At 41.8% G+C, this 14,167-nt stretch overlaps 1 protein-coding gene across 1 annotated transcript in view; it reads left to right on the top strand.

The window, feature by feature from the left end:
• Positions 1 to 14,167, top strand: part of LOC136863580 (methyl farnesoate epoxidase) — a 63,863-nt gene that overhangs the window by 46,200 nt on the left and 3,496 nt on the right. Inside the window, exons 7-8 of the mRNA XM_067139963.2 lie at positions 4,402 to 4,582; positions 11,670 to 11,787. Of these exons, the coding sequence (XP_066996064.2) occupies positions 4,402 to 4,582; positions 11,670 to 11,787 (299 nt within the window). The remainder of the gene's footprint in view (positions 1 to 4,401; positions 4,583 to 11,669; positions 11,788 to 14,167) is intronic.

A 14,167-nucleotide genomic window follows, 5' to 3' on the forward strand; every position in this document is an offset into this window, starting at 1 on the left:
ATAAGACGAATACAAATGGAGAGACAGGGTTGTCTCAAACCCCATCTACTCAGTTGACCTCCTGAGGCTGAGTGAACCCCATTCCAGTCCTCGTCCACTTTTCAAATTTCGTGATAGAGCCTGGTATCGGACCCGGGCTACCGGATGTGGCATCTAATCACACTAACCACTACATTACAGAGGCCGACCCTTATTTAAATTCGAATGATATTTTGTCATATCCGAGTGACATGGCTCTGTTATTTTGGGGCGCTTAGGTGTTAGCTTGCATTCGGGAGATTGGTGGGTTCGAGCCCCAATGCCAGCAGACCGCAAGATGATACTCCGTAGTTTCCAATATTCTTAGCAAGCAAATAGTGGGGCTGTATCTTAATTACGAACATAGTCGCTTCCTTCCTAATCCTAGCCCAGTCCGCTTCCATTGTCGTCCTAAGAGACTGCGACATAAAACAACATAAAAAACGGTGTCATGTTTATAATAACTTTCTGCAATTACTTCCTCTTTGTCTTATTTTCCATTATTTTATTTAACATTGGTATGAATAAGGCATTCAAACACCTTGGAGCCAAAATAACACTTTGCGGGCACCCATACTTTACATATCAGTGAATGGTGGATCATCAGTGTATTTTGGGGATTCGTTACTCTATTGTAAAATAATACAATGTTTGTGACACTTATTAATCTTGTGTGGGTTCCTCTGTCTTCATTAGTAAGCAATGCTAGTAAATATTCTCTTTGCTTTTCTTGCGATTATGAACGATGATTTAGATTGAAAAGTATCAACAAGCTTGAGAATTTGGCGTAATCGTTAGGACGGTCGATGGGGTAGACGGTGAGGTTTGGACAGGGGCTTTCAAATTTTCACTGTGGGGGCTCTTTTTTAGCAGCCTCAATCTGTTTAAAGTGAAATATGTTAATAATAATTGCATATGACCCAGAAGGAACGACCAACCTAAACTTTGATTCATGTCATATACTATATACCGGTAGATGGATCCATACACAAAACGAATATGTTTCATTAATACTGTCAATGCACACATTCCGAAGTTATTACCTGGTGTGAATTCAAGCAGTGATACGATCTTCATATAAAAAGTGCTTCAGCTCTATCTATAGTGACACCAATATTTGCACATAAAAATCTCGCTGTAGCATGACTACGCAATGCGATAAAGATAATACCACAACTCTCCTCTTCCTGTGTATTCGATCCTAAATAAATTCACATGAAAAACTTATCATTGTTAAGCGTATTGTGAATTGTTTGTTTCGAAGATAAAGTGATACATAAGGGGCGCCCAAAAGGTTTCCGTTCGATCGCCGTACAGCCCTAAATCTGGATGCCAATCAGGCAAAATCGCCTTGAGTATTGAGAGACTCGTCCCACCGACGCATCAGGTTAAAGATGCTCGTGTGATAAAACACCGTGTCCTGCTGCGTGAAGAAGTCCGTAATCGCCTGCTGCACATCCTCGTCCGACAGGAAGCATCAACCCTTCAAGGCCTTTTTTGAGGGGACCGAAGGTAGGATAATCGCATGGGGAGAGCTCAGGACTATAGGGCGGGTGCCTCATTCACTACCCGCTTGTTGTTGTCCGTAATGGATGAGGCTGGCTTCACACATCGACCGACGTCTTGAGTCGAAACGAGATCCGCACGGAATTTGGTGCACCATTCCACAACAGTAGTTTACCACAGACATGCTGCCCCGATGGATGTTCACTGGTATTTGTCGTTCGGCAGACAAGAATAACAGCACTTTGGTCCTGTTTGGACGCATTTGGTAATAACGTCGCCATAGTTCACGTGGTCGCATTTAAACCACGCACCTCGGCACGACACAACTGCTATACTAATCCCTTTACCTACATGTCGATGCTCAAATACCCGCATCGGAGTCGTGCTACGTTGCGTGCTCGCTGCAGCAACGCCCTCAAACTGAAACTTTTTTCATGCCTTATATTTAACGTTAATGCACTTCATTATGCAAAAGAAATGCATCTCTATCGAGTCTATAAAGAGGTTTTTATTGAACTAATAGAAAATTTTTGGACATCAGTGGGAGGGAATTTGATGGCATAAAGGTATTGACAAGAATATAACAGTTTCAGATTTTGGATAGGTACCAAATAAATTCTTTCGATAGGACTACTCTTCTGTGTGCTAGCGGCTTTACGTCGCACCGACACAGATAGGTCTTATGGCGACGATGGGATAGGAAAGGCCTAGGAGTTGGAAGGAAGCGGCCGTGGCCTTAATTAAGGTACAGCCCCAGCATTTGCCTGGTGTGAAAATGGGAAACCACGGAAAACCATCTTCAGGGCTGCCGATAGTGGGATTCGAACCTACTATCTCCCGGATGCAAGCTCACAGCCGCGCGCCTCTACGCGCATGGCCAACTCGCCCGGTGGACTACTCTTCTGAACAAAAAGGTGATCACCTGAAAACTACAGATATAACGAGTAAAAGAACGACAAGGAAAAGAGCACAATGATATTCAATACCTAAACTAAACTTTAAGTTGTATGTACACTCAAGTGTAGAGAGCTTGTGGCCGAAGAGATGACACTTCGAATCCTACCTCCAGCACCATATGCTCACCCTACCAGGTTGTATGCATAAGTCTTTTCCGATTTCACTAAGAGATCGCGCCAGTGACCGTACGCAGCGTATGAATTTGACACATACGTCAGTTTGTTCGTCTGACATTAACCTACCAACGCAAAAGTTGAGTCCGCCAAACACTAGCGTCTGTGTTGTGTCGGTCAGTGATCATGTCGACGTTTGTGCCTGAAAAAAAGAACATTTGCGATACGCATTGCTTTTCTTATTTTAATAAAAGAAAAATGCTGTGGAAAGTCGTCATTTGTTGGTAGAAACGTATGGTAAACACGCACCATCAATTAGAACATGTGAGACATGGTTTTAACAATTTAAATGTGATTATTTCAATGTGAAAGGCAGTGCGCGCTCTGGTAGACCACAAGTGCGAAGACGAGCAATTTCAGGCGTTACTGGATGTTGACCCAACTTAAATTTAACAACAGTTGGCACAAGCATTAAATGTGTCACAATAAACAATCAGCAGACGTTTACGAGCAATGGGGTAGATCAGTAAACTCGGTAAATGGGTCCCTCACGATCTGAATGAACGGCAAATGGTAAATCGCAAAGTCACTTGTGAAACGCTGCTTCAACGCCACGAAAGGTAATCATTTCCGTGACGAATTGTGACGGGAGAAGAAAAATGGATTTATTTCGAAAACCCGAAGCGGAAAAAATCGTGGTTGTCATCTGGCGAAGCCGATCCTTCAACACCAAGGCCAAATCGCTTTGGCAAGAAGACCATGCTTCGTATCTGGTGGGACCAGAGGGGAATTGTGTATTATGAACTCTCGAAGCCCGGCGAAACCGTTAATGCACAACACTATCGACAAAAAATGATTAATTTAAATCCCGCATTGATCGAAGGACGACCGAAATAGGCCAGAAGACATGGCAAAGTGATTTTGTTACACGATAATGCGCTGTCTCACACAGCAAAACCACTGAAATACACCTTGAAATCACTTGGATGGGACATCCTTCCACACCCGCCGTACTTCCCCGACCTGGCGCCATTTGACAATCACCTCTTCGCATCAATGGGGCACGCGCTCGCAGAGCAGCACTTCAGCAATTTAGAGGAAGTTGGAAAATGGCTCGACGAATGGTTTGCCACAAAAAACAAGCAGTTTTTCTAGCATGGTATTCATAACTTACCTGAAAGATGGGCGAAGTGTGTAGAAGCCAGTGGCCAATATTTTGAATAAACAAAAAATGAATTTCCCTTGAAAATTACAGGATTTATTTACCACAAACCCGGCAAAAACGTATGCATACATTTTGAAAGAAAGTCATCTTTTCATCTTCTGCCGCGGCCAATTTTGATGCTGTTGATTATACTTTTTGCCAATATTCCTCTTCTACCCCCTTGTAACGACTTTAAATTACAGCACTTGCTATTAATTGCCCCCAAAAGCTGTTTTTCACGTTCTTAACAATCACATTAAAACTAGGGAAGGTTATTGGTAAAATGTGCACTGAACAAATATACATCACAAAGGACCATATTACGACATGAGGTACACAGAAGTTGTACCTGATTCTTCATTGCCGAAGTCCGCATAATTTTTGTGTCAGGAAGTGCGCACGGACCGTGCTGCGTAATAAACGCTGATAATATCTTCCTGATTATTATTCTAAGGAGAAGTGCAGTTTGAATATCCGTAAATTTAAGAAGTCTTTTAAAATTATTTTTTTAAATATACCCACAAAATGTATGTAAGTTCACAGATACCGTAATTTACTCGTAGTATAATAGGCACTATAACACTTTAATGTCTTTTGTTCCAGATAATATGCTGATTTCGATCTGTCTAGACCTGTTTTCTGCTGGTGGTGAATCTGTTGGAAACACACTTGGCTTTGCAACGCTGTATATGGCACTTTACCCTGAGGTGCAGGAAAAAGTGCAAAAAGAAATTGACAGACATCTTGGACGTAATCAGATACCAACGTTGCAAGACAGATCAAGGTAATATGGTTCTGAAACGGTAGCATACGAAATATTGCATTTTTCTATGTTTCTGCCAGGTGAGCACAAAAATCTTTCTCGTTTCAAAAATACTTTATGTAAATCAGTTATAGTTCCATAATGCCGTCTAGATGACGCCACCTGAATGAAACAGGGTGGGTATGGAGAATTACGAAGCTGGCAACATGAGCAATCGCATTGAGTGCTGAGGTAATCATGTAATCATAGCATTACCTCCAATCCACTAAGATGTCACGAATCTCTGAAAACATAAACTGAAATTGCGTCATTCCACCAATAAAAACGTTCAAGTTGTTGATAGATGGTGGTTTAAATCTACCAGTGCAACGGAGACAGCAGTGGATGTATGCAGCTCCAAAGTGCCCCTGCTTTTTTTGACCAGATCATTTCCCAGCGCGGTTTAGGCTTCCAGGAATAACATGTAGTGCCGAACATGTGCCTTCATATCAGTTTCGTGGGGCTTCAAATTCTCTTCAGGATGCGCGACTGAGGAGCACAGTTCCAGAATATTTGGCATTCAATGAATGAATGAATGAATGCCCTCTTCGCGCATATCTCGATAGTCAGAAGAAACTTTTCGAAACCTCTTCAGATAAAACAGAGGCTGGACAATTTTGACATGTGAATATGGATCTGTTTCCTTCCTGTGAATATGAAGTCCTTTGTATTTTCTGCAAATTTTGTATACGTGGTTTTCTTTGCATTTTCAGTTTTTTCCATGTAATATATATACACGCTCAATATGTATCGTAGCAAGCTCGTTCCATGAGGTCACACAGGGGGGATCAGTTGCGAATGCTTTCTACCGCATATGTTAGGAGTCTGGACAGAAAGCAGGGTAGTGTCTGATCTCCAACAATTAGTTTGCAAAATTCCGAAGTGGCAACATGCCATTCGTAGACAAACAGCTCTTTAGCTGACCAGTGACCATAGACAAGGAGAGATTGAGGGAAACTACTGAGGAGGACAGTAGTCAAACGTGTGAGAGTTAGATATAATGTTCAGTGTGATAGAACAGTCTAGAGACGGAACTGTCTTCGGCACAGAAACAACAAGTTTCAGCAGTCTGCGTTATACATTTGCCACACAGGAACGAAACCTTGGAGAGAATAATGACCTTTGATAAAAATCTACAACAAGATGTACAACAATCTCAAGTGTCGCTGCCGGTGAATCCCTAACTTCACTTTAAAACCACCGTTGACGCCACGAATATACACCTGTATATAATGGACAGTAAAGAGAATTATCTAATTTGAGCTGATTCATTGGGCCAAACCACTACCGCAGACATCTACAGTTCACACCTTGTGAGTGTTCACGACGCCCTCCGATATAAGGATTCAGTATTTGCGAATCATAAAAAGCATGTCAAGGTCACAAGACAACGCTCATCTCTGGGTGATACAATTCACATGCGTACATCTTCCATATCTTCAGAACTAGGCCTATAGAATATTATGTGTTTTGTGTACTGGAAAACAGTCTCCAAAATAGGACATTTGCTAACGAGTCCAAGTACGGACTTCTGTACAGATCGTTTTGATACGAAGGACAGAAATTTTCAACGCAAAGGTTTCACACGCAAGAAAACAGTGACTGAGCTGGACGGTGCTAATTGCTACGGGATCTGTAGCCTTTTCTTTCACTCCGTCCGTAGAGGTACTATTTCTGAGTAATTCAAAATATTCAAAGAATCAGGCAATAATCTCCTAGTCACCGACATATCTATGTTTTATAAATGTCAAAGTTTGTATTCTGCAAATATGAAGAACAAGATCAAAGGCTTTCACGGCCTAACCACCCAAAAGCTGGTTCTATTTCTGTGATTATATGAAGAACAAGAGATTATATTTAATGCTATATAGGGCACGGGATTACATTTTTAATCCACTTTTGCTTCACAACTGAGATATTTAATGCATAGGCCTATTTAAAATTGTATCCTTATGCTAATGATATGTTTTGAGAACTTTAGCTGTCTTGAATGTGTTGGTTGCGAATAGTAATATTTACCAGTACGAAAAAACCTTATAGAAAATAAGACACTTCAATGAATCACCGATAGATATATGTTAGCTTAATATGTGTTCCAAACTATTAGTGTCCTGAAAGATATGACGATTCTTTTTTTACAAGTTGCTTTACGTCGCACCAACACAGATAGGTCTTATGGCAACGATAGGACAGGAAAGGGCTAGAAGTGGGAAAGAATTGGCATTAATTAATGTACAGCATTTGCCTGGCGTGAAAATGAGAAACCACGGAAAACCATATTCAGGGCTGCTGACAGTGAGTTCGAACCCACTATCTCCCGAATACTGGATACTGGCCGCACTTAAGCGACTGCATCTATTGAGCTCAGTAATTTTAATTTAGTGCTAGGTAGGACAGAAGATATAACGACCATCGAAAATCTCTACTGGCATCAGAAAGCTGTAGTGAAGATTGATGACGTTACATCATACTCTATGTAAACTAGGCGAGGGGTTGGACAATGTTGCGTTTTGTCTCCATTATTATTCAACATTTGCTCGGTAGCAATATTTAAGGCAGTTGTAGATACAGAGGTGGGAATGAAGGTCAACGGAGAACTAATACGCACGCTCAGATATGAAGATGGTGCAGTACTTCTTGCCAGTAGTAATGAAAGTATACTTCGACAAGCACGAAGAAAACGAATCTAATGGTTTTCAGTCGAGGAAGAGATAAAGCTATCCTGAAACTGAAAGGTGTAAAAATCCAAGAAGTTAACAAATTTAAATATCTTGGTTGTTAGATATAAGATTATTTAAACCCAGATCTTGAAATTAGGACCCTTAGAGAAATGGCAAAAGTAGCGTTCAAGAAAATGAAGGCTTTACGCTGTGATGACGCCTTAAAATTAAAACTGAGATAGCGCATGGTTAATATTAAGATTGGTCATTTTGCTGTTTTGGAGTTGCAGCTTGGACTTTTTACGACTACCATAAAAGGGCTGCAAGCTTCGGAAAAGTGATTTCATAGAAGAATGCTAAAAGTGTCCTGGATAGAGCATGTCTCTAATGAACATGCATTGCAGAGAGCAAATTCTTAAAGAGAGCCGCTGACCACCATCGAATGGAGAAAAAATGCGTACGTGGAGGATAAACAGTATTGCACGTCATTTTAAAAGGCATAATTGAAAGCCAGCCGAGAGTAGGCAGAGAAAGAACGTCATGTCTCAATAACGTTCAAGACTGGACTGGAATAAGAACCGTCAAACAACTCTACCGTGTCGCTGAAGATAGAAGAACACTCTCCATATTGATCATCAACGTCCGGGAGACTCGGTACGGCATATATAGTAGAAGAAGTAGAAGGACATAAGGTTACAATTTAATACTACACTGCTGTTTGTAGAAAGTGAAACACTCAGAAGCAATGGTCTGAAACACGCCAAAATCAGAGGACGTGTAGAACAGTGGAATAATAATAAGTGTTTTAAATTGCAGAGAGAAGGCGTGCACGTAGGCCCAGCAGTGCCCTTCTGTGTGTGACCGGCGAGGGTAGTGTTACGAAAAGCTCAGTCAGTGCGGATCCGCCATACGAAGTGGAAACGTGTACCTAAGTGCCACTATGCCTCGCCGACATCACAGGAGGGAATATCAGCATGTGAGTATGTTCGAACGGGACAGAATGATAGGGCTCCGGGAGATGGGTCTGTCGTTCCGTGACGTTGTGGCTCGTACAGGGTACGCTGCTTCAACAGTGAGGCGTATGTGGAACCAGTGGAGAGAAGAGGGCCGTACACAGCGCCGACATGTTACTGGACGACACAATGTTACCGCAGCGTGAAATGACCGCCATCTTGTCCGCTTGACCGTAACGGACAGAACAGCTTCGTCCACGATGTTGGCTCGACGTTGGAGCACTACAATTGGTGTGAGGATGTCTGCATCGACGGTTCGACACCGTCTTCTGAGGGCCGGACTGGTGGCACGCATGCCATTGCGCCGGCTTCCATTGAACAGCAACCACCAACGCCGTAGACTGCAATAGGCAAGTGAACATCGACACTGGCGTGCTAAGTGGCAAAATGTAGTGTTTTCGGACGAGTCCCGCTTCAACTTGTCCTACAGTGATGGCCGCATACTCGTTAGACGCCGTTATGGTGAACACCATCGGGCAGACTCTATTGTTTAGTGACATAGCGGACAAACGCTAAGTGTGATGGTTTGGGGCACTATTGCCTATAACATGCGATCTCGCCTCCTACGTCTTGAGGGCAATCTGAACAGCTACCGCTACATCAGGGAGGTTTAACAGCCCGAGGCACTGCCCCTCTTGCAGGCCGTTCCACACGCCATATTCCAGCAGGACAATGCCTGGCCGCATGTGGCGAGGAATGTGCAAGCCTTCTTCGAAAAATGATGGATACCACTGCTTCCCTGGCCTGCCCGTTCGCCGGATATGTCACCCATTGAACATGTCTGGGATATGGTCGGTCGGCACCTTGTTCGTTCAGGTCATCCTGCCACCACTGTTGATGATTTATGGATGCACCTACAAACCGCATGGCAGAGTATTTCCCAGCAGCATATTCAGGCACTCTTTGATTCCATGCCACGATGTATAGTGGCTCTGATTGTAGCGCTTGGTGGCGCTACGCCGTACTGAATTTCCACGGTCAACGTGCATGTAGAGTTCTGTAATTGTAATCATTCATGTCTTGTCATGTCCCTAATATGTGGAATAAATTGTATTGTGATCACAGCTTTCGGTCTTGGTGTTTCACTTTCAACAAACAGCAGTGTATTTTGCTTCTTGATAGAGGTTCTTTATTGAAGATTTCAAACTTGACTTCGTTTTTTATAGACATATTTGCTCATTAAACTGTTTTGCATTTATTGGTTATGGGGATAAGTTTTAATCAGCATGAGAATAATACGACGTGGTCCAGTCAACAAAGAAAGACGACGGAAAGGTATACCTGTACGCGGATGATACGGCCTTAGCCTCAACATCGACCACTTCTTTACAAAAGGGGTTCGATCACCTGGTAGACTGGGACCATGGAAATGGTCTCCAACTCAACAGGCTGAAGACGGTGAAAATGAAATTCAAGAAAGGAGGAAGACAAACAGCAGAGGACGTTATGTACTTAGGCCAACAACCTCTAAGCAATGTGAACAGATTTAAATATTTGGGAATCACTCTCCTGATACAGGGAGGAACATTTTCTATGCATGTCCGAGAAAGAGTGGCCGCAGCTCCGATTGCAATACACGATATCAGACACATCAGAAAGATTTCGCTTCGAATAGAATGGAAATTATTTCAGTTCAAGGTCATACTCGTAGCTATATACCGTATACGGGTTACAGTTAATTTTGGGGGAATGCATCACGAAATCGAACTTAAAGGATATCGAAAAAATAAGGGCACATAGGCCTACATGAAGCGAGTCCTCGGCGTCTCCAAATTCTCTTCATCCAGACTGAGCCACGAGTTGTGTAGCGAAACAATGCTTGTTGAAAGTCCTCATCTACAGTTCGGACTCCCATCCACACCAGCCTACAAAGAAATAGTTCCCGAACCCAGAGGAAAAAGAAAGACATAGGCCTATGGATTGAATTCTACAGTACAGATGAAATGTCGACAAATGACTGGAGAGAAGCCAACTATGACCTGAGGCACCTCGTGATAAGGTTTGCGATTCACGGCTTTCACTTCAAAGTCTGCTGTACCGACTGATTCCATGAACCATGTGAACACTGTATACAATCTGTTCCTTGTGTGGAAGAACATGCAATCGATATCACGTACTCTTCTGTGAGAGCCGGCGTATGTCGCTCAAGAATTTTTGTTCGGACGAGACTTGATACAGATTACAGACTGACAACTGTCTAATTGTAACATTTACGTGTTTGTTTATGTGAGTTTCTCTATGGTCGTTGGCTGAAATTAATACGTTATTATTAAAACCATTTACAAATTAATGTAAAATTTGAAATGATTGAGGTTTGGCAGTATATTATTTTATATCCGACTCACATGACAACTATTAGAATAAAAACCTCTGAACGTCCAAAATATGCTCTCATCACCGGCCATGTTATTAGTTCAGGGCTTAGGGACATTAGTTGTGGAGAGACTGAGATCCCGGTCTTCGATTCGAGAGGAGCGTATGTTTCTTCATAGTCTAGGAATGCTACCTCAAAATTAATATTTCCTGCCTCCTCCTACCTACTTATACAGTGTAGTACTTAGGGTGGCAACGAAGTGTTAACAAAGTGGGAAACGTGATAATGAAGGTTCTGTATTGAACTGTTCATCCAAAACCTGCTTTCTGACCATCACGATTAAGGCGCTCATACTGGGGCCTCCTATGACATAACCCGCAAAATTATTCCAACGCAGAACTGAAAGTACTATAAAAGAACGGTGAGAAATATATCATTTCAATCGCGGTGTCTCTGCCAATATGAGTGGATATGTTCAGAAAGATACAATGATGACCTTGGGGAGAGAATCTGGTGAAGTAGGCTGAGTGAGCGGCATCGACGTTACTGTTCTGAATGAAGCCTCTTTAACCTCGAGAAGGAGGCCCATGATGAAATAGTTGTAAGCTGCAGGTGTATATGGTACATAGATCGTGAATAGGTTAAATCACAGTAATTGATGTGACGAAGAATGCGAGCATTTCTAATTTTTTTCAGTAACAATGATCTCTGAATTGTTGAAGCCACTGAAGAGGTAAGGCAACCTCTTGAAATAAGAAAACCGCATGAGGCGACCATTAAAGCCATTCATAGTTTTTTTTTTACTTTCTACTGCAAGTGATACGACATCATTTGGTAACATGACGGAGATAATTTCATGGTTTGCAGCAGGGAACCGTCAGAAATCCTAGAAATAGTAATTTCCCTAATCGACCATGGTCTCAGGAAAACGAGTGCGGCGATAATTTTAATGATGTACTTTTTATGCCTTACTCTATGGTAAAATGACTGTAATTGGACTTACCCTGCATTTACTGTTTTGATAGATGATACTTGTGCACATATTAAGTGTACAAATGTCAAAGGTTACTATTTATTCACAGTCTGCCCTACACTGAAGCTGTAATCATGGAGATCCAACGGTCCAATTCAATTGCTCCGGTTGCTGTCCCACATCGAGTTACCCGAGATACTGAACTGAGAGGCTACTTTATTCCCAAGGTAATGTAACCGGCCTGTGTCCAGACAGATAGGCCTACACAATATTTGTTTACCACCACGCTCCCAAATAAATCCCTTAACATCCATTGTTATATAGACAAGGGATTTAATAGAGTATTCTCCTTTTTCTTCCATTAACAAAGAGAAGAAATAGGTATGAGTAATGTAGAATAGCTGTAGCATAGCATTCTAGTCATTTACAAAACTGGAGACAACTAATTATTATTATTATTATTATTATTATTATTATTATTATTATTATTATTAAGGGAACGGTGCCAAGATATGATTTAGAGTTAGAAAACATATTTAAGTTCTACGTGACGTCATACGTTATCAAGAGAACAAGTCACTATCACCAGTGTTGCCAACTTATATTTTCAAGATCCGCTCAATACTTCTAAAAATTCGCTAAAAATCCGTCAAGAAATCAGATCTCAAATAATGAGCAATAAAAATTAGCAATAATAATCATAATAATAATAGTAATAAATGTCTGCACTCACCTGATCGGTGAGTTTCACTGGGATTAACATCCTGCCTGCGTGCCGGCGAGCTACAACTTGTAGGCGTTTTAGTGCCGGGTGCAAACTAGGTGAATCCCCTACCTCAAGGGCCACACACAAAACAGGCCAGTTCATTAAACGGTCTTCCTTCATAGCATAAATATAAATGCTACTCTCTCACAGTTTCATTATCTGCCGTCATTCGTCAACTAAGAGAAAAGTACCATTTCCGCACGCATTACCAACGTATGATACCATGATCTCATAATATCGAATCCAAATAACATGTTTTCCTCATGCGACTGCTAGCTCCTGATAAGAAATGCAGAGAAGCTTGGAGACAGACTGGAGTTTAAGTTGTTTAAAAACGTAAAACGGATAAAACACTAAATTCCGCTATAATAAATCTAGAATTCCGCCAAAAATTCCGCTGTCCGCTAAATGATATATTTCTCCGCCAACAGACTTCTAATTCCGCCAAATTTAGCGGAAAATCCGCTAAGTTGGCAACACTGACTATCACTTGATTTTTATATTTTCTTATATGCATAACTGATGTAAGTAAAGAACTGAAAACTTCTGCGGATGATCTTATACTTTATAGATTAATAAACAAGTCACAGGATTGTAAGGGAAACAACATTACATTGTCAAAGGATAATTCCCCTCAGTTTTAACTTCTGTTCTGATAAAGTGAAAATGTCTCATGGGTAGTGTGTTATTTTAGAAGTGTAATAATTTTGTCAGTATTTATTTTGCTTGGTTCATTGTCGCGTACAGTTATATTATGTACAGTTTTCCTTTGACTTTTTTACACACAGAATACGTTATTTTACTTTATTGAATTTTTCCGTAAAAAAAAAAAAACATTTAGGGACTCTGGGTGTCAACAGTCATTAAGAAGTTTTACGGAAAAGTAGAGAATTTCTGGGATAAAATTAGGACAGAGGACAGGAATGAAGGTACGTCTCCCTCGGTCAAAGCACGTGCTATGGGAGATATGCAAGTGGGAGGGAAAGTAAGGCAGGTGGAGGACTGGTGGGCTAAGGTTTCAAGGGGAAGGAAGTTGAGGGCTTACTAGGGGTGTAATAAGAGGAAGAGTTCAGGACTGTTATCAGTGAGGAATCGGTATGAGTCACTGCAGGAAGAACAGAAGAGGGAAGGTGGGGAACAGGGAATTTTTTTTTTTTTTTTTTTTGCTAGTTGCTTTACGTCGCACCGACACAGATAGGTCTTATGGCGACGATGGGACAGGGAAGGGCTAGGAGTGGGAAGGAAGCGGCCGTGGCCTTAATTAAGGTACAGCCCCAGCATGTGTCTGGTGTGAAAATGGGAAACCACGGAAAACCATCTTCAGGGCTGCCGACAGTGGGGTTCGAACCTACTATCTCCCGAATACTGAATACTAGCCGCACTTAAGCGACTGCAGCTATCGAGCTCGGTATGGAAGTTTTACAGAGGAGGGAAGTAAGAGGAAAAGAAAAGGTAGGAAAGGGAAACTTAGAATAGAGGGTAGGAAAAGGGAGGTGAAACAGGGTCATGAGAGAGAGAGGGAGAGAACGAGGAAGAAGGAGATTTTGCAGCCATCGTGAGACCAGGAGAGTAGGTGATCTTATGAAGAGGGTGAGGTCGAGGCTCACGTCATCGGGGACTCTATTGTTAGGTACGTGGGGAAGTATGTGGAGGATCGGAACAACGAAATAGGTAAAGGCATATGTTGGAGAAAGTAGTAGGAAAGGTGGATTATTTTAAGTTGGTTCCTACAACGTAAGGCATGCGGGAATAGGTACCAATATAGATGGAGAGTGTGGGATCTTGCATGGCGGGAGATTGCTATTAGTGGTATACGGAGTAGGACGAATAATGACTTCAGG

The sequence above is a fragment of the Anabrus simplex genome, chromosome 1 (genome assembly GCF_040414725.1).
Source record: "Anabrus simplex isolate iqAnaSimp1 chromosome 1, ASM4041472v1, whole genome shotgun sequence".
NCBI classification, from domain to species: Eukaryota; Metazoa; Arthropoda; class Insecta; order Orthoptera; family Tettigoniidae; genus Anabrus; species Anabrus simplex.